The sequence below is a fragment of the Poecilia reticulata genome, linkage group LG9, assembly GCF_000633615.1.
Source record: "Poecilia reticulata strain Guanapo linkage group LG9, Guppy_female_1.0+MT, whole genome shotgun sequence".
NCBI classification, from domain to species: Eukaryota; Metazoa; Chordata; class Actinopteri; order Cyprinodontiformes; family Poeciliidae; genus Poecilia; species Poecilia reticulata.
Window position 1 is genome coordinate 5,902,203 of NC_024339.1, and position 22,984 is coordinate 5,925,186.

The 22,984-nt window shown below is 40.0% G+C and overlaps 1 protein-coding gene across 2 annotated transcripts in view; it reads right to left on the minus strand.

Annotated features, from left to right (window-relative positions):
- Positions 1 to 5,366: 5,366 nt before the first annotated feature.
- Positions 5,367 to 22,984, minus strand: part of gnb1l (guanine nucleotide binding protein (G protein), beta polypeptide 1-like) — a 33,132-nt gene continuing 15,514 nt past the window's right edge. For both annotated transcript variants that reach the window (XM_008417648.2, XM_008417647.2), the window contains exons 5-7: positions 22,240 to 22,332; positions 14,614 to 14,829; positions 5,367 to 6,729 (exon numbers count right to left, since the gene is read on the minus strand). In XM_008417648.2, coding sequence (XP_008415870.1) covers positions 6,451 to 6,729; positions 14,614 to 14,829; positions 22,240 to 22,332 — 588 coding nt within the window. In that variant the 3' untranslated portion in view covers positions 5,367 to 6,450. The remainder of the gene's footprint in view (positions 6,730 to 14,613; positions 14,830 to 22,239; positions 22,333 to 22,984) is intronic.

A 22,984-nucleotide genomic window follows, 5' to 3' on the forward strand; every position in this document is an offset into this window, starting at 1 on the left:
AATTGCTGTCTCTCTCATTTTTGCAAGAAAGTGAAAAAGAACAATTAATGAATTATAACAGCGACGTTTACATGGGGTTAGTTTTCAGCAGACCCGGTGTTCAAGATTATGTGTGGACCTCGACAGATTTTGATTTGGACTCAACCAGCTAAGCAAATCACTCAGTTATTGCTTCAAGGGAAACATGGAAAATTATTATTTGTTTGGCTGGTTGGTTGGGTGTGTGTGTGTATGAATATGACAGCAGCATAGAGAAAAGCAGCATGAATGATTAATGCAAGATGAGTTAGTTTTAAATTTTGACATGTGAGCTACATTTCCCTACATTACCCTTCGTCACTTAAGATTCCTAAAATATTAGCATTTTTAAAAGATTCTAGAATTTAGAAGTAGTTTGATTTGTCATAATCATATTTACAAAATGGAAAGTGCAAGTGTGCATTCTGTGTGAGAAGCCAAGCACTACAGGAGGCCCTGCTGGCATGGAGGCCTCAAGCAGCAAGTTAGTTTTTCTGCATAGTTATCAATGAAGCTTCAGTAGAAGTATAAAACTAAAAAAGTTGATTTGTTTTTCATACGTTAGTTTAGAGATGAAAAGTACTTCATAAAAACAATCATGAGTTTTGTAAATGCTAATTATAAGTCAAATTAAAGCATGTTCTGCACTTTAATAACATTTGTTAAAAGGGAAAAACAACTGAGAATAATATTCCATGACTTTATCTTAAATTTACTGGATGTGTAAAATGTGACAACCAATCCCAAAGGAACTCTTGAAAAGTTTGCAGACCGTTGCTTTGGCGTTGCCTGAAACTACTCTTCAGTTTATAGCAATTGTGTCCTTCTAATACCTGCTGATGCATGTTTCCCACATACACTGTTTCATATCGGAAGTATTTTGCAGTGTTCTAGCTGCTCGAGTTATTCCTGGTCTGTTGTGTTGTATTCAAATGAACAACCTCTGCTTAATTTAGCTGCAAGGGTTAAGTTGGATTAGCTACATACTACTACATAGCTTTGGCTTGCTAATAAAACATGACTCCAGCTATAGCAAGTGACTACCTTTAGCGCTTTAATAACTGTCTAATTTTTAAACTTATAATTTTGTGTGAGCATGAAAAAAACAATTTGATGTGAAAATCACAATAAAGGTAAATACCCTCTTGCCTCAAAGTGGGCTATTAAGAACTTTTGTGAAATCTATTCAAAAATTACAAACAAATCGTCATGTTTTCCAAAGTAACAGTGAGTTTAGTTCACTACCTGAAATAGCAGCATTAAACCATTTTATGTGGTCAAAAACATTACAGTCATTTAATAAATCATTCAAGATGTGTTGCAAAAGAGGGCAAAAATATGAACATAAGTAAGCAAGACAAGTTATCTAACAACAGCTTAGTGTCAGAATTGATAGGTAGCTTAATATAAAACCTTATATTTGTGGTTGATACAAAGATTTGAGCATATTACCCAAATATTCAGTCATGCATAGTAATGTATAAATGCAAAACACTGTAAGAATTAAAATGTAAGCGTACCGTAATATACCCAAAAAACAGGCTTTGCTATAATCCGCATGATAAACACTGAGTAGTTGTCAGTGATTTGGTATAAATTAGAGCAGCTCCAATTCGATGTGTTCCAGCTATAAACTTTGGAAATTGCGCCTGCTGGAGAACATGCAATGAACTGCACATCTGCATCTGCTAAATGCAATCAGCACAACTCCTCTGGAGAATATTCAACATGCAATAGCAGTTTTCACAGCCCTGCACATAGTTAGACCTTGTCAACAGTATTAGGTTGTTTTTACAAATACGTATGTGCACCAAAGGAAAAAGTCCAGCTACTTAAAACCTTATGTTTTTAATTCTCTGCTCCCGCAGATTAAAAAAAAAAGGGCCCAAATATTTGCCACTGAAGTACAAAGGAGGGAAGGACAGATGATAATGTGACCTGAAAGATCACTTGATGCTCCCCTGAATCATCTGTTGTGACAGGCCTATCGAGGGTTTGATGTACTCGCTTCAGCAAAGCATAAATCTCTGCTGATGAGCCTTTTTCCACAAACCACTGATAAAAACAAACCGGGTAAACCAAATTGACTCGACACCAATGGAACGCAGCCCAGCATCTCGGTACTTGAAGATTTGTTTGTTACAGAGGGGGAGAGTTTTATGGTGCTGTAATGCCAGTTGTGAGTCCCTTTTTGTTTTAACCTGCACCATGGCGCATATAGAGTCATGGATCTTTGACATTTCCTTTTTAAACAGTTTCTTTAAATTGTATCGAGTACTGGGTCTTCTCATCTTTCCAGGTCAGAAAGTTTCCCAAAGCAATTAGATCTGAAGAGTGAGATGGCTCTGGAAGGAGAGTGATTTGAAGTCCTGTCTGTGTCGATTTGACCATGTGTTTTAAATCGTCGTCCAAAGGGAGCTCCCAGTTTTCTGGTGGAGTCCATGTTGCCACACACCTCAGGATCTTTTGGAGGTAATATAGACACAAAGTATTACAGATCCTCCTTTATACTTATAACAGAAGGTGCGTTTCAAGCTTTGTGTCATTTTGTTTTATCAAAACCACCAGGAGTGTTCCTTGTCCCAGATGAAATTCTTATTGAGTTTATCAAATTTCACGTTTACATTTGTAATGGTAGGGCATTACATGTGCAGAAGAGGCTTTTTCTGAGTACGCCTTCTAAACAGCAACACGTAGCATGTAAAGATAGTTGCTATTTGTTGCAACAGAGACTTGGTAACCCAAGATGCCATTGTCTGCTGTATTTTCTGCAGTGAACATTGGATTTCTTTCACTTTCTTTATGGTCCTGCTCACTCTACTGTAGAAAGATAACCTAGTTGCTTCCTGGTCCAGTAGGCTGGTGTGTCCTGTCATATTTATTCATTAAGTGAACAGAAATGCTTGTATTACCAATTAGAAGTTAAAATTCTGATCGATCTAAAAAAAAACACACAAAAAAAAACACCCAAACATTTCAAAGAGAAAGTTTTGGTACCAGTAATTTGGCCTCCTGGGATTTTGAAAATCAAAAAATTCTAAAATTACATTTTTCTACTCACTGTGTGGATGTACTCAAATTAAAAGTTGGATTTTTTTCAGAGTGTGTTGGGAGAGGGGTGAGGGGATTGTTATGCTGCTCTAAACAAAGATTAATTTATTTTAATAAATTACAAGTCCTTCTTTACCAAAGGCGCCAACAAATTTATACACACACAGTCTTTTAAAAGCAAACAGTGTTTCATCCATTTTCTTTACACCCTTTTCCCTTAGTGGGGTCAGGAGGGTTGCTGGTGCCCATCTCCAGCTAACGTTCTGGGCAAGAGGCGGGGTCACCCTGGACAGGTTGCCAGTCTGTCGCAGGGCAACACAGAGACACACAGGACAAACAACCATGCACACACACACACTCACACCTAAGGGCAATTTAGAGAGGCCAATTAACCTGACAGTCATGTTTTTAGACTGTGGGAGGAAACTGGAGTACCCGGAGAAAACCCATGCATGCACAGGGAGAACAACTCCATGCAGAAAGACTGGGAATTGAACCTAGAACCTTCTTGCTGCAAGGCAACAGCTCTACCAACTGCGCCACTGTGCAGCCCAAACAGTGTTTCAGTTTAAGGTAAATTAGAAATTACTTACAACCATTTTAAATGAAACATTGCATATTTTTAATTTAAAAATAACTCCAGGGTCATTATTTTTCATTAATTCAGATTCAGTCAAACTTGCTGCCTCTAGTGGTAGTCACTGATAGTGACGTAGGGAGTGATCAGAGCAACATGTGCAGCCCACCAGATTATGTCCCAACCTAAAGCCAAGCTGACCTCTGACCTTAAAGGCCAGAGAAGACACACGTTAGGTGATAAGTGAAGCACAAGCCCCATTGTGCAGAAAAGTCCCCCTGTCCATTTATTGACTTCCTAAAGGATCCATTATGGAGGTGATTTACGAGATCTACGGCCGGCACCCCAGCAGGCGCTTCTGAGGCCGACGGCTCTCTGACTGCTCCATTCAGAGCACATCTGCGCCAATGGAGGCAGCATTTGATTTATCAGAGAATGGACGGAAGCTGGGCCACACCACCCCGAGTGTTTGTTCAAAGCCAACATGAATTTAGGAAGCAAACATGAATGCAAGGTGTCAGCAAAAGGGTCAGAGACAAAAGGTATAGACGAACTCCCTCACTGAGCATTGGCAACAAGTCACTAAGTCTTTGAAAATATACTCTCAGATGGGCAAAAGGGGCAGAATTTTACAAAAAAAGAGAGAAAACTTTTAGAATGTGAAACTCAATAAATTCTTAATTCTGCGTTGTATTTTCTGTGACAGTAGTGGCTCAACAAAATATCTCGTCTGCCAAATGATGTCGTCCTTCCTCTGTTTCCTGATGGTTTCTCACTGCACAGCAAAAACAGAATCTCACCAAGTGTTTTTGGTCTAGTAGTTCATAGTGCACACATCCCAGAGCCCTTGAAATAAGACAAAGCTAACTTTTCACTTCTAACATGGGAAAAATGTCTTGATATAAGTGAAATAATTTCCCAAAGGAACTCATACCTTTTCAACAATATTAAGGAATTACTGACTTAAAACAAGTTCATATATAGTCAAAAAAGTTATTTGTAAGTTAACTTTGTAGTACTTCAAGTGTACTTTGATATTTGTACTAGAAACACATATAGAACTGATTAAAATCACTAAACTGAACACATCAACTAGATTTAATGATATTTTCAAATGTATTGGTATTTATTGATCCTCTCACTGAACAAGAACTAAAATTATCCTGCCAATACAGACAGACAGTTTTTTAAAAACTAGTTGAAATTTATTGTGTCCTTTGGACCTTGTTCATTTATTTACTCCAGAAAAGACATCCACAGTTGGCCAACTTACATAAAAACCCCTCAGTCTGGTAGATCCATTACACTTAGTAGCGTTTCCTTTATCTACGCCTCGCAACAAAAGTAGATTTAACAAGTAGTTCGCTCTGAACTGATAACTGAGACACCCACTAAAGCAGCCCTCCCTCTGGCGAGCTTTGTTTGACTAATACAGCCCAGGTCAGGCTGGAAGCTGGAAGAATAACAACACAGGATTACAAAGCTGCTCAGGTGCGCCATACACCTCAAATTCATGTCCACTGGAGCAAAGCTTCCATCTGATAAGTCAACACAATCACATGCACAGCACCGAGTCAGGCTTCAGCAAATAGGAGGCTGAAGAGTGCGACTGCTGGTGAATTAAAACTTTGAGTTATGAAAACGCACTAAGATGCAACAGAAAAAGCAGCTCTTTAAACTGAAAGTGTTCAGAAAAAGGAAATGGATGAAAAACAAAAGGTTGGTTTTAGGAGTTCTTTAATCTGCACTTTGGTGTAAATATTACACCAGCGTTACAAACTGTTCTTTATTTCTTGTTTGATCATTTTGTCATTTTAGACTGACATACTTTTTTTCATCTTGTATGGAAAATTGGAAAAGCACGCTTTTTCCCTTTACAAAATCATAGTAAAGATTAACATAGAAACATAGAAACATAGCATTTATAATTCTAATGTAAAAAAATGCTAATGTAAACTTTTAAACGTAGCTCTGTGTCGTGTAAGCGGGCATGGGCCGGTCACTGGTATCAAAGTGTAAAAGTTTTAACAAGTTAAAAAGAGTTAATGGGATACAACAATTAGTCTTTTCTAGACCAAGACCAGTATCTGGTATTGTTAGGGATCTGACTGTTCAATTTGAATTTCTATCAATTTCAATGCTTCCTGTAATGCAGAAAAGATAAAAAAAATTGCAGGTGTTTTAATAAAGAAAAGTACATGAAACAATTAATAGAGATTATGATATTCATGCATTAAATTATGATCTTTCTTCTCAAAATTGAATCTATGGATCAAAAAATTGATTGTCACTTATACTATTAATGTGTTTACTCAACAGAAAAAATGCACAAAAAATTTAACAGTATTTGAACAAGTAATTACTGAATTATACAACTCCACTCTCATGGACCACAAATAGGTGCAGCTGTAATTTAAACACCTTTTAATGAGATAGCAGGAAACAGGAAGAAGCAACTTTAAGATTTGGAATGAACGACAGCAGATAGCCCTACTAATTAACCCAGTAATATCAATAACTAAATTTAGAAGGGATTAACTCAAAATATCCAGTTAAGGCTATGAACATAACTCTTTTTGTAGCTTTTTTTAAACAATATATTTGAGCAGAAGTAGGAATAATTGTTGCTTTTCTCATTTTAAAACAGAAGAACAAACTATGTTCTGTTTTTGTGTTCCTCTGAGTTCTCAAGCTGAGAGAATCTGACACCGGTCCACCCCAAGAGTCAAACTGGGTCACTATAAAACAGAGCAGAGGATATTTTGATTTCAGACTGCAGACTGAAACCCGCACAGCTCAGAAAGTCAGCATGTGTTGGCACTCTGGTTGTAAATGGACCACAGGCTGACGCGCTGGTCCTTGGACCCAGCAGCCAGCAGTCTTTGCCTGGGGTCCTGGTGATCAGAGAAGGCCACGCTGAGCACCATGTCTGTGTGGTACTGAAGGACCGCGAGCGGCCGCAGCTTCTTCCAGCCGAACACACGCACTCGGTGGTCCCAGCCTGCAGATGCCAGAAGCCGCCCATCGCCCCTGATGCGGAGCTGAGAAACGCCGGGATTGACCAGCGTCACGTAGTCCTGGAGCTGCAAAACCACAGAGACAAAGGCCTTCAGCAAACAGTTTGCCTGAATAGAATGAGAAATATTTGCATTTGCAGCACCTCGGTGTGTTTGAAGAGTACATTAACAAGTAGTTTCTCTGAGGAGACCGTCTGATGAGAATAAAACCAAACAAACCGAGAATTCGAGGACGAAAAGCAAAAGTAAATAGAAAACACACATTAGTAAGATAAAAATTAGGTCAATAAATCACTAAGTCACTTCGCTCCAGGGAAAGCGTGGCCAACGAAAACACACACACCAAGATGCTATCAGCTGATACGATGACGGAGGTCCAGGCGCGAGGGCTGAAGGTCTGTTGAACCTGGCCGTAAACTCCCAGGACTCAATCATCGGCCATAAAACATTACGGCGCGAGAGCCCCGAGGAAATCTCTCAGAGTCCCATTATTTGCTTTGGAGTTAGCGCCGCTGGGTTGGGGTGCAGGAGGGAACTGGGGGTGGGGAAACCAAGTTACCTGTGTGACTATGAAAAGAAAAGAAATAGTAGAGGACCTCTCGCTGAAAAACTCGTTTGCAGAAACTCAGCTGCTTCAAGCGTCTCTGATGAATTACGTTCTGGTCAGCAGGTGAAGACTGCTGATGAATACGCTGGTGTAGCTTCTGCCTGCTAAAGATTAGCCACAGCCCCCCCTCGTCTCCCCCGCCATCTCCCTGTGATCTACTGTCCCAAGGACTGTATCAATCTCTCTAAAAGGGCAACTTTCTGACATATTATAACGAATGGCTCGGATCGGTATCTGGAGGACCTGCTGCGGCAGGGCATTCCTGCAGAGAGAACGTGCTCTTTCTGCGGCGTGGGGATATCTGCCGAATCGCTACATGGACCGCGAACATCTGGACGTGGGAGCAGAAATCAAACTGGACAGCGTAAAATTGACTTCATAAGTTGCGTCTGGGGAGACTAATGGGCCTTGGATGGGAGGAGATGTTGGGAGAATGTATCTGCATGCACGCTCCCGTTCTGGGCAGGAACCCGTCCGCAAGCTGCATGTGGGAGATATAAGCCAGGTACAAGATGTGAATCAAGAGGAATGCGAGAGGGAGAGAGAGGGAGAGAGAGAGAACAGAGAGAGGAATGTCATTGATCATAGTAAAAAGAAAAAAAGAAAGAAGTTCAAAACAGTTAGTGGTGCCATTTTTCCTATTTTGTTTATGGTAATGAACCCTTCCCTGCTGGTATCAGTAGCGTAAAACAGTAGCTGTGTTTCTATTTACTGTAAAATTCCGTAAATTGGAAATACGAAAAAAAAAAAATCATCTTTAACAAAAACATGGCGATTTAAAAGAAAAAAAAGTTTTTTGATAACTTTTTGCACTAGCATGAAGTGGATTTTTGTCTTATCAAAATTAGTGTGTTTCGCAAAACTGAAATGCAGACACTTTTTATGCATCACAACCAGAAGTAAAGATGAAAAAGGCAACAGGAAGCGGTAGAAAGATGTTGGCGTGGAATATGTTTTTAATGACTTACCATGTGGAAAAACATATTTGCTTATTATAATTGTCTATTAACTGATGTTGACGCCGCAATCTGAGAAATTATGTTTTTTTTACATTAGCGGAATATCAAAAAAAGTTCTGCACATGTTTGTAATGAAAACAAGTGCGTGATCATCCAGGCAGAAAACCAGATCCTGAGAGAAGTATGGGAGTTACAGTCATGTGATCAACAACCAGCTCTTACTACAGACGGAGAAGACAACAGGAAGTATTAGGAGGATGTTTGGCATAGCATGTTTTTCAATGACTTATTGTGTGAACGAGCATATTGTGTGAATTTAGTAGCGTTTCTTATTCGACGGAAACACAGCACTTTGCAAAATTGTGTCCTAAGCGGAATATCAACAAAGTTTTGCACACGTGTGTAATGAAAACTAGTGTGTGCCCATTCAGACAGAACAAGACGGGTAAACAGATCCAGAGAAAAGCAGGGGAGTTAGAGATTGTTCTGAGCTTTGTTATTACCTCAGGTATGTGGTATGCCCCTACCTCTCCCCATCTGGTCTGCATTAGAGGCCTGATAATGATGGGTTTAAGTGTCTGTTTTTGTTTGTTTTGCTTCCCATAGTTTGTGTCAGGAAAAGGCATTTGTTTCATTTAAGGGTCAACTGCAGGCGGTAAATGGCTAATGATTGCAGTAATGGTCAGTCAGCGAGGCCGCCTCGTTAATTGTTTTTACTTTCTATCCAAGAGAGAGAGAGAGAGAGCGAGCAGAGAGGAAAACTGCTACTCGGAAGAAAGGTCGTCCTGTGTCATTATTTAAAATGAAAGATGCCCGTGTGCAGCGGCGAATGCAGTCCCCCCCGGCTGCTGTGTCGCTGTTTATTGGGGGATTTCTTGTGGCAACAGTCCCTGGACTAAACATACGAGGGGAAAACAAGCATCTAAAAGATTAAGTTACTAAATAAATTAAATTAAATGCTTTACAAAATGAACTTATTAAAACAAAAAAACTAAACAGAAAAGGAAAAATGTGGGTTATTATACGCTTGCTGTATAAAAGCATTAGAAAAATTAACATCAATCCAACATCCTACTTTTTTTTTTTTCACATTGTATACCAGCCAGTAGAATTATGCTCTTAGAATAAGGCTCAACATATTATACATACCCTTCACATTTGGAAAAGATGTGTTTTACTGCAGTGGTATAATCCCACATCTGACAGATGTAGGGAAACCCCAAACTTTCATTTGACATTTTTTCAGTGAGTGAAAAAAAAGAAAATCACTGCTGACACAATTATTGTTCAGCTTTGCAATTTCTTTAAAATACATGTAAATAAAGATTTTTTTTGTTTTTACATTTCATATTTCACTTAGAAGGCAAATAGGCAAAAGGATTATAGGAATTTATTTAAGCCTAGAAGAGCAATAATTAGGAAGTTTAACACAACTGGAACTGAGACAAAGAAGGCTACACAAGTTTAGTGTCTAAACTTATTTTGAGACGGTTGTAAACATTTTCAGTTGACATTTAAGATTTCTAAATAAAAGCACAGAGCAGGAAAAGCCAAATCTAGCTATCAACTAATGTTTTTGTTGTTATTTTTTATAATCTTATGCCTACTATTAGCTCCTTGGATATCCATCTTTTTTCTTAAATATTTAACAGACAAGCACTCTGTATATCTTTTTGCTGAGATAATTTCACTGTCTTATTTTTTTACCTTAGGGATTAAATCTGAGTATTGAAAAAGTGGAGTTGATTAACAACCAGGTCTCACTCTGTTGGGGCGAGTGGCTGTAACAGGGACAAACGAACATCTTACTTCGTACTTTGTACTGCGTGTGTCACAGGACGCAGACACACACGCACGAACGTCGCAAGTTTAACTGTCCACTTTCCCAGAGATCACTTTAACGTAACAGCTGGATCCACAACACTCACTGTGGGTCTACAAGCGTCCTGACACGAACTCACACTTCACCATCCTCTTTTGTCCCATTTCATCGGACTCGACGCACACTGAAGAAAGGGTGGCAGGTTTCAATCGCGCTCTGCTCCACTTCTCTTCCTTGTCTTGGCACACGTCTTGCTGTTAACGCAGAACCACTGAAACGTCCCGTCATCGCTCACTCACTCGCGCCTAGCGGCCAGGAAGCTTTTTCGCAGGTATTCCCGACACGCCCTGTCACTGAATCACACTTGGCGGAGAGGAGATTGCAGTCTTTTGTCGCCCTGTTGGTCGACTCTGGCTGACGTGATATGAATGGGTAAAACAGGTGACCGGAGGAGAGAAAAGGAAGTATTGGGAGAGGGAAAACAATTAATATTTTATTTTTTTATGAAAGCTGCTTTAGCAGAAGTGGGATAGGCCCTGTGAGGATGAGAACATCAAGACAACCATTCTATTTTGACAGAGAAACCATACAGGTGACCACTGGGTGGGAATATTGTTACAGTCCCATTAAAAGATGAGGAGCAGGACTCCCTGTGAAGAATTGTCATCAGTTAAAGCTAGCTGTCAGACACGACCGACTTTCTCTGGAAGTCTTCCTATTGCCTTTTACAGGCCACAGCCTGCATTTTTATCTCCTTCTCTCTCCTGAACAAACTCATCATTGCACTTGTCCATGCATTGAAGTGGGACAATTTGTTGCCATCTATTAAGATTAGTAGATAAAACAAGGCATCGGTCTCTTTAAGAAACTCCTGCTCTTTCTGAAGCTCCACATTTTAGTAATTCATCACAACACGGCTCCTCTATTTAACAACTGAGAAGTAGCTCCTTTAATGAGCTCAGCAGATGTGCAGTTCCACCAGGTGTTTGCTAATTGCTGCTGGCTAGTCTGAAGGAGCTGAATGAGGAAGACACAGTTGGAGGGCTGCTCTGTGAGACGGTTTTCTTCATTCAATAATAACAATAAAAATAATTAATCATCTTTTATAATTAAAAGATAACGGCGGTACTTGGGCCTCTTGGTGTTTAAGGTAAAGCTACTGTTTGAAACCTTGGGATAAGGTTGAAAATTGTGTCTTGTTTCATCTCTGTTCCTGGAATGGAAATCTTAATTCATGCTTTTATTTCATCTCATCTGAATTATTGGAATGCATTTACAAATCCAAACAAATCCACTCTTGGCCAGTTGCACTCTGTGCAAAATGCTGCTGATTTATTGTATTCTACAGGACTCGAGTGGTGGTGCCAATGTGTGACTTTGTAAAAAAAACTAAACTAAAATAAAATAAACATTTATTTGCTTCTAAAGTATTAATGATTATATTCAAATTATGCATTTTGTGGATTTGACAAGGAGTTAAATCCATGTATTTATATTATGTAATTTAACAGCTAGTAAACCCTCCCAACACCCAAACTGCCTCACAATCCCAAAAATGTCCAGTAGAAGGGAAACAGGGCTGAAGACGATGCTTCGTTACCACAAAACAATCTGAGGCCAGCAGGGTCACACGGCAGATAAAGGCTTCTGGGAGCCATGTGCAACACATTAACCTCCAGTCCTGTGCCCATCTGTCTTTATCTGGCCCAGATAAGCTCACTTCATAGACTCCAAGTGTCATTAAATCATAACTGCGCTGTTTTGTGTCAAATTCAGTTCCCTCCTGGATTTCACTAAAACCATCCATCTGCCTCGCCCAGCTAGCTCCACTGCACTCTGTTTGGGCTTTATTGCCGGGGTAATTTGTGGGAAGTGAGATGCTGTGGCACTTGCAGTCTCCCCGGTCTTTATTGCAGCCTCCCACCGTGAACTACTGTTCCCCTTACTGCAGATGTGTTTTTTGTTTGGCTTAGGGGCCTCCAAGGTTTTGATATTTTTATTACCTCTCGCAGGTCGTCCGTCAGAAGCCGTGGCCCGGACCTGCCACCCGGCAGGACCTCCACCCCGGCCACACAGAAAATACGTCTGTGGGAAGCGCTGAGGATAGCTGTCTGGACGTCACACTGAGCTGCACTTCGGAGTAATTTAAAAGCCCCAAATGAATCCTTCCCCTCTCCCCTTGTGCTTTTCCCCCCCCGTCATCCTCATCCTGGATTACACACTGAATCAATATTTTGTTGCTTTAGCAAAATAAACCCCAATAACTGCTCGCCTCCTGTTTATGGCATACCTACTGAAATCCTGCGCCGTGTTTGTCTAGACACACATTCGGGGTGAGAAAATGGGAGCTCTGCAAATATTTCTAATTCGAGCGTTCATTTGTAAAAAGCCCTGGAAAGAATAATACCCCTTTGCTGGAGCAGGAGCCCACTATATCAGCCGTAGGTTCCCCTTGGCGTTGATTCATGAGGTTTGACTGAAAAATAGGAGCATTCCTATTTGCTCATGAAATCAAGAGAAAATACAGCTTCCAAATGAGGCAGAAAGTCTCTGAAGCAGGAGCTGTTATGTACAATGAATTATGGTACGAAGGCTGATGTGATCTCTTTGAGTGTGGCAGGGGCGGGGGAGTGCAAATTTGGAACTCTCGCAAAAACACACGTCAGTGTGAGATGCTGCGACGTCTGCAGCATCCAAGTGTACGTACCAACAATTTCCTCCTATATTACTCTTAAAATATCAGTTGAAATTTCCAATTTTATTTGCTGCACAAAGAGATTCCTCAGAACAACAACTGCTATTTTTGAACATATTAACAAGGTCTATTGTGAGACTAGGTCTCAGAGTGTCTGTGGGTGGTTTGAGTCTAGAGTGACAGCCTCAGTCTGGCCCTTGGCCCCTAGTCCTGCCAACACTGTGTAACCAGCAGCTGATTTATGGCCCCCGGAGCCCCGCTGAGCCTCTTCCTCTTTGGGCCCTAATGTTTTCCAAGCAAGTCGGGCGAAAGCCAACACTCTCCTCTCCTCTGGCGCCATTTATTCCACTCCATGGGATTTAGATGACCACTGGGCGCAACAATCAGTTAGCAGGTAGTGAAGCTCAGCCTTACCTTCTCTGAGCAGTCATTGATTATTGATATTAGGAGCAGTGATGTCATGTGTGAGAGAACAAGTTGTAGTTAAACAGGATTTAACTCATATTTAGTGGATGGCACCACTAACTAAAAAGTTAGTTACACTAAAGCTCTAAACACAAATATTAGTTCTGCTAACGCTAAACTGCTACACCAACCTGGTATTTAACAATAGCTAATGCTAAAGAGCTAACTTTAATTCAAATATCTGCCCTTGAAAGACTATAATCATCAATCACCAACTTCATTTTGAGATTCTAATTTACATGTTCTACAATGTCCTTAGATATTTTGTTTGTGTTTATATTGTTTTCTTTACTGAGTTTTATTTTGTTCTTGTACATTTCTTGTTTGAAATAAAGTTATGAGGAGAAAATAATAGAGAAAGAGAGGGAGAGAGAATGTGAGGAGAGAAAAAAAGTAAAAAGTCTTCACTCTTTTCAAAATAAGAGCATGAATATAAATGTCCACTTGAAAAATTCTTAACTGTCCAAACAGATGTTAATCTTTATTCAACTGAAAGTTTACGAATCAGCAAAGTAAGTTAGTGCTTTATAATTCATCCAGAAAAGTTCAATTAGGGGAACTAAGCACGGAAACGGTTCCAAAGAAGCAAAAGTGCTAATCGAAAAATAAGTTCTACTATTAGCGCACTAGCGAAAGTATGCTCACCCATGTTAATATATTAAAACAAGGACAAACTCTTTATGGACTTCAGTTTGTTTGTTTTGTTTTACTTCCTAGCATGGCTAGCATTACTGCAGCAAACTTCATATTCTGACCTTCCTCCAAACATTTCCACTTCAAAAATGTCACCTGACTCGGAGTTTGAAAGCTCAGTTGGATAAAACAATCCTACTGTGATCTGTTGGAAGAGTTGCTCTACTGCAGCAAAATACAGTTTCAATTTCCTTACATCTGCTTACGTCCTTGGATTAAGATTTTAAGGAACTCACTAAAACTGAAAGTAACACAAGGGTCTTCTTCCCACAGTAACAACTTCCACACTGAGGAGAGCTTTTGTTGATACGACAAAATTGTTCCTGCTCGTCAGTCATTGTTTACGGTTGGAGGTGAGAAGTGAAAAATGTCCCGCTACTTGGTTTCTTTTTGCTTCTCTAATTCATAATATTAAAAAATAATTTAGCTAGCTGCAAGTAATGCATAAAGTTGATACTGAGACGTTGATGCTATACTGTGAATAAACAAGGATATCTATGATTAAAGACGAGAAGCTGAAGGCTCAGAAACTGATGAAGGGAATAAAAATAAATGTATAGATGGTAACTGTTAGCTGTAAACGGTCAAAAATTACGAATAAAGAGATTGGATAAGTCAGAAAGTAGCAACACATCTTCAGGATGTCCAGAGCTGCAGCCTAATCAACAAACACGACCAGATCAGCCGGATAAGCCCTGAGCCTCCTAACCTGTATGTGGTTCTGGTCGTCCAGCATCCACGAAGAGAGCTGCTTCTCGCAGGAGCCCGATACGCCCCTCAGACGGCCGGGGTCAAAGGTCAGGCACATGACGGGCTCGGGGTGGGCTTTGACACGGCTCAGCTCAGACCTCTGGGTTACGTCCCACAGCAACAGGGAACCGTCCTCGTATCCAGCGAACAGGAGCGGTCCGAGACCCGAGTCGGGCTGCAAGAGAGGGGAGGAAGATGGGAGAGAGGGAGGAGGGGCAGCAGGAACGGAGGGAGAGCGACGCAAGTTAAGACGTGAGATGAGAACAGGGATTTAGAAAGCCATAAAAAAAAAAGAAAAAGGAAAAAAAAACTAGTGTGTTGCTGGGAGCTGAGAGGAGCAGAGGTTATCAGTCTGGAAGCTCCGGCTGACTCTCAGAGACGTTGTGGCCTCCATTCGCCAGCCAGTTGCTCTCTGCAGCACAACAGTATCATTTTATCCATCGTTTGACACTTTTTATTGTCTATCAATGCACAAAATGCAATTAGTATTTTAATCTGCCTTAGTCGGACTAAGATTTTGACATGGTCAAAATACGATAATTTGGATGTTTTTAAAGTGAATCCCAAAAAGCTTACAGCTATGACTACAGCAAAAGATTGATCTCCAGCCACACATTTCAGATTTTAATTACAAAAAATGGGCAATTTTGTGTTTGTCTGTGGCACAATGTCAAAAATATTTAAAAGACATGAGCGCCTTTTAATATTCCTTGTAGGGGTGGGCGATATGGACTTAAAGTTGTATCATGATATTTTGCGACTTCATGGCACAGTAATCAGAGTAATCATGGTCTCACAAAAGCTGCTCTTGAAAAACATCCCTACTTGTAACACGCTTCTTTAGACACCAGTCAGAAGTATATTTTGTATCACTGAAATGCACTACAAGAACATTTAATGATATTTTCAAATTTATTCACACACCTTTGTGGGGAGAAAAACAGCAAAAACAACAATCCTGATAATATGGACAGTTTTAGATTATTAAAAAAAAAAAACATTATTTAGAATTCATCGCGACAATGTTAAATCAAAATCTTATCACGATAAGGAATTTATCAAAATAAATAATAAACGATACGATAAATGCCCACCCCTAATTCCCTGGACAGTATATGACCTAAAGGAGAACAAGCATGAAGCACAACATGTATTTCTATTAAAAGGGTAAATCTTGTGCAGAAATAAACACATGGTAGAGTTGAGATGTTATCTAATATAAGTAAATAAAGTAAAGAGTAATTAACTGACACTGGGAGAAAAAGACTGAAACAGAAAGAGTGAAAAGAGGTTTAGGATTCATATAAACACCATCGTCTTTTTCTTGAGGTCCCAGTTTCTTATGAATAAACAGAAAATAAAAATAAAAACAACTTATTTTAAGTTTGAACACACCACAGCAAACACACACCTGGTTGGGCAACTGTCTGGACAAAGCCTTGAACTTTGTCGAGCCTTATGAAAGGTCAGCGCTAGATCCGGACTTCAGATGATCGAGGAATAAAGTCAGATACTCGGCGCTGCACTGGCTCTACCTTTTGCTTTTAAAATAACACCAGGCCTTAAGAAGAAGAAGAAGAAGAAGAAGAAGAAGAAGAAGAAGAAGAAGAAGAAGAAAAAAAAAAAAAACACAGTACCACGCAGAAGCCAGGAGGGAAAAAATTTTTTCCATATGTGCACGGAGACCACGTCAGCCATTTTTCATCCATTTTCAAGTCCTCTCCTCTGTTAACGCTCCATATTTCTCCTCTTCCAGCTTGAAACAAATTATAGACAGAGTCGTGTACTCCTTCCAAACACATCAGCGGAGGACGAACACGGAGGGATTATGAAAACAAATAAAAACAAGTGAAAATCAGTGGCCCCCCGTCCCCTGCTTGCCGGCAGGGACCGGGCCAAGCGATCCAGATTGGGGGCCCAGCGTTTCACTTAAGCGAAGGACCTCCTTGATTGATGATGTCATGGGTCGGAGGTCGGGGAACCCTGGGTAGACACCTAATTCATTATATCCTCCACAGGCCTTTCTGCAAGAGAGCCCTCTCTGCTGGAGTGGGGCTGGGGCACTGGGTGGAGATTCATCACAGGAGAACAGCTGCAAAGAAAAAGAGAAGACGGACCAGAGGAAGGAGCCGCCTTTCCTAGAACGGCAGCGTGCCGGGGCGGCCGAAGTGGTCCAGATTTTACCCAGGGTTTCACTGGTTAAAATGAAATTAGATTACAACTCTTACAACAAGAGTAAGAAACTGCTGGTTTATTTTACATTAAAAAGAAATGTCTGAACTGCCAACTCAATGGGAATGTTTGAAGTATTATAATCGTTAGTTGCTCTGACGGTTAATCGGATAAGAGAAATTGGCACATTCTACAGATTTTTCATTTGACCACTTAAAGTCTTTTTAATTGTATATTACCAAATTCAAATGAACAAATACACCAGTTAATTTTTTAAATAAGAAAAATTGCGCTTTATACTTCATAAACTGCAATGACAGCGTAACGTCAGTGAATTTGAGCAGGGCGAAGCTAAAAGCTGTGCCCCGTTTTTATCTTTAGTGCAAAGCGTCTATGTATTTTGTACAGTTTTGGCTTAATTAATGCTTTCAGTGTTGTTTTGAAATATCCTGACACTCAAAGTGATGCTAAGACATAAAACTAATCTTCTTCTTCAGTTTTTAAACAGACACCTCAACGTTCTGGGATAAAAAACAGGCCAGTGTATGGGACTGATCATCACTTTATCCATGTTTCCATGTATCCCTCTTGGCGTGATGTGTCTTTGGTGATGGCCAGTGTCGGTTGTGCCAAACATATCTTTCAGAATTGAGGCGCAAAAGTTTAAGTCTGGTTTCTTCAGATCATAACATTACTTTTAGAAGATCTTAGCCAGGCTTAGATATTTTCTTTGGAAGTGAAAGATTCTGTTACACCAGAGATGTGGAGAACACGGGATATTACTGACACATGTAGAACACATCCACCGTCTGACAGAAATTCCTGCAGCTCTTTCAGGGGTTGATGTCAGGCTATTGGAAGCCTCATTGACCAGCCTCCATTTATTTATTTATTTTTTTCATTATTTTTGAAAGRACATCCAGTTCTTCTAATGTTGCAGTTTAGGGTTTTTTATATATTTGGTTCAATTACTAAAGATGGTCTTGACTGCACTACATAAAGCTGTGGAAGTTTGTTTTCTCTCTTCCGTTGACTTATATCTTCTTACGACGAGATCATTTTGATCTTTCATAGCTTCTCTGCAAATGATGTCTCTGCCAGTGCTGAGTAGGACACTTTAAAAATGTGTACAGTTAGTAGTAATCAAGTTAGCAACTAACTATTAAAGTCACTTAAAGTAATGTATCTAATTACATTTTCTTCCCTTTTAATTACTGGATTTTGAGCATTTTTAAACCAGTCATGGCTGGTTACTGTTGTAAATTCAGGTTGCTATGTGATGCGAACAGATGTGATTCACAGCTGTTTGAAGGGAGCTGGATCTTGAAGATCTATTCAAGAACTGTTTTAATGAATTATTCAACAAAAAAAGAAAAAAAAGTATTTTTTAAAAATGTTTTTAAGAAGCTAATCTCTGGGAGATTTCAAATTGTTTATTTGAGAATCTGAAATCCTCTCAAAGCCTCTGATTACTCTAATATTGTCACACACACGCACGCACGCACGCACGCACGCACGCACGCACGCACGCACRCACCTACACACACTGCTAGAGAAAGATGCTGTTCTCTCCTCTGACAGTATTTGGTTCTGGTTCTATTTGAGTCGTTTTAACAGAGAAGGAATCCTTGATAAATTAACTTCTTTTAATTCTTTCCCCCTCTCATTTAACCCTGCTAAATGGCTCTGAGAAAACAATCCTTCAGTTAACTGAATAAACAAACAGTATATTTTGTGCCACAGAGCTTTCCATAAAACTTTAGCGGAGCTTAGCCTTTACTGTCACCCTGGCATGTCTTTGCACACTGAATAAATGTGTGTATTTGTCTATCTGTTATGAAGTACAGATTATAGAGCAACATCCACCTTAAAAGGAGAAAACATCTGAAATGTCTTTATGTAAATGCGAAATTTGACCACACAACAGCTTATAAACGTATCGGTTTGTCACTAAATAATTTCCGTTTCATTTACTTACTGTAGCCAACTACTGTTTTCTTTGTTTTCGCACTAATCTCCTTTCTGTGCGGTAGAGTTCTGTTATTGTTCATACTTTGAAAGAAAGAAAAAAAAAACATTTCCCAAAAATTATTTGAGGTAGTAAATGGTAACATTTAACATTATAATAGGTATTTCGTACTTCTCCAGCTCTTCTGGGACTTTTGATAGGCTATTTATTTACACGTCACAAGATTTAAAAAGTAGAAATGAATAAAACCACAAGAAGAAATAAGTAATGATAAACCTTGATGTAAATCGAATAAAACATGATATGTGTGTGTGTGTAACAACATTGGGACGACTGTGGCTCTGTGGGAAGAGTAGTCGTCTTGCAATCGGAAGATTGTAGGTTCGATTCCAGCTTCCTCCTGCCGCATGTCGATGTGCCCCTGGGCACCTAACCCCAAATTGCCTACCGAGCTGCGTATCTGTGTATAAATGTGTGAGCATTTGTGAGTGCGAATGGGTGAATGTGACTCTAGTGTAAAACGCTTTGAGTGGTCAAAAATGATTGGATAAAGCGCTATATAAGTTCAGTCCATTTACCATATGAGGCAAGTAAAGAGATCTCAGTCATGATCACATTTTAAAGATTTGATCACCTAGGAAAGGGATAGCTGGATGAAAGATAAGTTGTAAGGAGTTACGTTATGATAAACATGAACATTTTTTAAAATTTAAAGCGATTAAAAAGGTTGTGCTGCAGAAGGGGACGCAAGCAAATGCTGGATGGAATAAAAATATGCTAATATGAAGGCAATTGTGTTATTTTTTTATTTTGTCTAAGGAGAACCAGAAATGTATTTTTTAGGTCCAAGTGAAAACGTAGTTCATTTTAACCCATGAACAAGCCTGAGTTGTTGATGTCGCGGCGCAGGCCTCGGGCGGGAGCTGCTTCCACATAAGGAACCAATCGTTTCCTGTGGTCGTCGTTCAGCTCCCGCCACCATGTGATGGCCACGAGGCAGCGAGGTGATGAGCTCAGAGTGATGGATATCTGTAAAAGGAACATTTCCTTTTTCCCAGCCGGCCTCTGCTCACATCAGAAGCCTTGCACGTCGTACATCACCACCGTCCCCGCGGCCAGGGCCCGGCGTCCTCGCGCCAGTCAAAGCCACATGTGGAGCCACTTTCGATTGTTCGCTCCATCAAAGCCGATTCTCCTGAGTCGCAGCCGATCAGATGGGAAGGGATAAAACGGCATACGCCTCGATTTTTAAGATAGAGTCCATTCCCTGGAGTTCTTTCTCATTTTGTGGACTTTAATGAGTCTTACTGGGATTTTAGGTAACAAGGTGAGAGGAATTGATGTACATGGGTGCTGCATTTTGCTACCACATATGGTTTACATACTGATCACTGATCTTCAAAAATGCTGACCTGCCGATAACGATTTATTTGTCTGAAAAAAAAACTTAAAATTGCTAAGGTGAGACTACTGTTAACCACTGACGTGCAAATGAGGTGGAAGGGTCTGTCTGTCTGTCCACTCCCACAGCAGAGCAACAGGCTTTTTCAAAGGCCTTTTGCTGGATATCTGTTTTTAATATAATTATCGGCCGATTGGTGATTTCCCAAAATTAAGGAAATCAGGGCCAACTTATCAGTGTAGCCCTATATTAAAGCATAGTCTTGTGTTGGGATGTCCTAATTAAAGGCCAATCTAAGTCTAATTGGGAATCTATGGAAAGACTTGACATTTAATCTGCTTCCAATGAGACTGATCTGCAAACAAACAGTCAAAAATGTAAGAATCTGGACTCTGCATGTGGGTTGATGTGAGCAAATACTTTATATTATAGAAACTTCTGCCAGATTTGATTTATTAAAGTATTTCTCTGGGCAGGTGGGAGGGGCTAAAATATTGTAAAATGCTCACTTTATATATTTTTGTAGATCTTGAAAATGGGAAAATACAAATTTTCCTTCAACATTTAGTGCACAATTATGCAGTAATATCATATTACTACTAGTAATATAATACTCCAATGTAAAAAAAAAACAACCAAAACCATATAATTTTATACTACGCTGTTAATCACGTTTATGGTTGTAAAGTTACAAAAAGTGAAAAATGTTCCAGGATTGTGAAGACTTTTGCCAGGGATTGCATCTCCAGCACTACAGTCGGATTTATTTTAAGAGAATAAAATAATAAAAAGTGAAACAGAACAATGTTGTTCAATGCTGCTTTGAATCAGTTCTGCTTCACAAAAGGTCTTGTAGGCTGACAGTAAAACTTCTTTTTTAGAAATAAGAAGGACCATCGCTATTAAATGACGAGAGCGGATGATGAGAGGAGCGACGGAGAGACGAGGTCATTGTGGGCGGGGCCACTGCCTCCAGCTTTGTGGGTCAAAGGAAGAAGTGGGCAGCTCATAAACATTTGATGTGGAGAGATGTTTCTTTCTTTTGACTTATTAAACGAGTGAGCTAGACAGAGAAGGAAGGATCTGTGTACAATCATAAAAGTATGTTTTACACTAAATAGGTGTAGCAGGGGGAGTAAGCGTGTGTCTCTTCAGGAATCCCCATAAAATGATTTAGAGTCACCTGAGCCTCTTTAGCTTTGAAGTCAGGCAGCTGCCTGTGCTGTATTACATTGATATTATATAATTTATAATCCTATAATTGATCATTTGGTTTCTTGGCACTCAGCGTGGAGGCAGCACTGGTTCATAAATCAGAAGACGAAAAGTAGGCGCAGCAAGCAGAATCAAAGCAAAACAAAGAAGATTTTGGAAACAAACTCGTCGACACGCTGTGAAACAGACCGTCACCCGTTTGTGTGCGTCTGTTTTTGTTGTTGTTTTTTTTATTTTAATAGTGCTCGGATTGAAAAGGCGCAGACCTCCCGGAAGCCTGCCCAGTCATAGTTTTAAACACGATAAGCAGGGTTTTCATTTGTGTTGCCTGTAAACTTTAACAAGCTCATAAAAGGCACACAAAAACAGGGAGTCTCTAACCATGGTCCCAAAACTGCAAAAAAAAAAAAAAAAAAGAAAGTCAATAATAACCGTGAAAATAACCATAGGATCACATTAATGAGAGGAAAATAAAACAGCTCGACGGTGTCCACAAAACAAAAACGTTTTGCTCAGATCAGATTGGATATACAGCTGCAGGCTGATATATGGATGTGAACCCACGGCCTTTCCAAACGCTCTAATTACAGTGTTGGGACTGGCTGCCAGCTGAGAAGCAATGCATGGAAAAATGGCCCGGGACGAGTCGTTGAGCCGTAAATCAGACCGCGTCTTCTGCGTGTGCGTTTTTTTTTATTTGTTGTTGTTGCTGATTTGTGTGTTACTGCAGCTTGTCGTGTGATTTGGAGCAATCGAAAGAAAGCAGGTTCAATGTAGATTTAAACAACCGGGAGAGAAAAGGTGTGATGGCGCCAGAACTAGCTTACCTTCCACAGTTGTAGGCACATGACCATTCCCAGCTTCGTGTCTGGTGTCAGCGTGCAGACCGGGTTCTTACTGGGCATCTCGATGATCTTTGTCTGTGGAGAACAGATAACCATAGGATCACATTAATGAGAGGTGGGATTTATGCCTGTGTGCTAAAGCTGTAAGGCTCGTTTTAATTTGTGACTCTGCATTTTTTTAAAGGATCGGTATTATGTAAGATATAGCTTTATCTTACAATGTTACTCCCTCATCAGAAACATACTTGGAGTGTTGCTTTGATTCTTTCATGCAGGTTTGAGAAATCCTTGAATCTCCCATGACAACCATTCCAGGGTGCTTAAACGCTCTTTCGCAAAGCGATATTTATTTCCACATAGCTCCACCTCGGAGGTGCAGTCTGCAGCTGAGCTCCTCCAGACTAGCAGCAGCAGCAATTAGCAAACACCTGGTGGAACTGCTGAAGTTACCATGCAAAGCACTTCTTACTCCAAGGCTCCTCACAACGGTTGTAAACGGGATGATGGAGGAGGACTGTTGTGAAAGACTAGGAGCTTCTTAAAGAGACAGAGGTCAGTTTCAAGGCATCAAACGGCAACTTAAAATTTATTTTAATTTCTGTTTGAGATATGTATATATATATATATATATATATAAAATAAAATTCCCTTCTCACCCTCCTCGGGTGGTCTGTTTCATCCTCTGAGCTCGGGTCCTCTACCAGAGGCCTGGGAGCTTGAGGGTTCT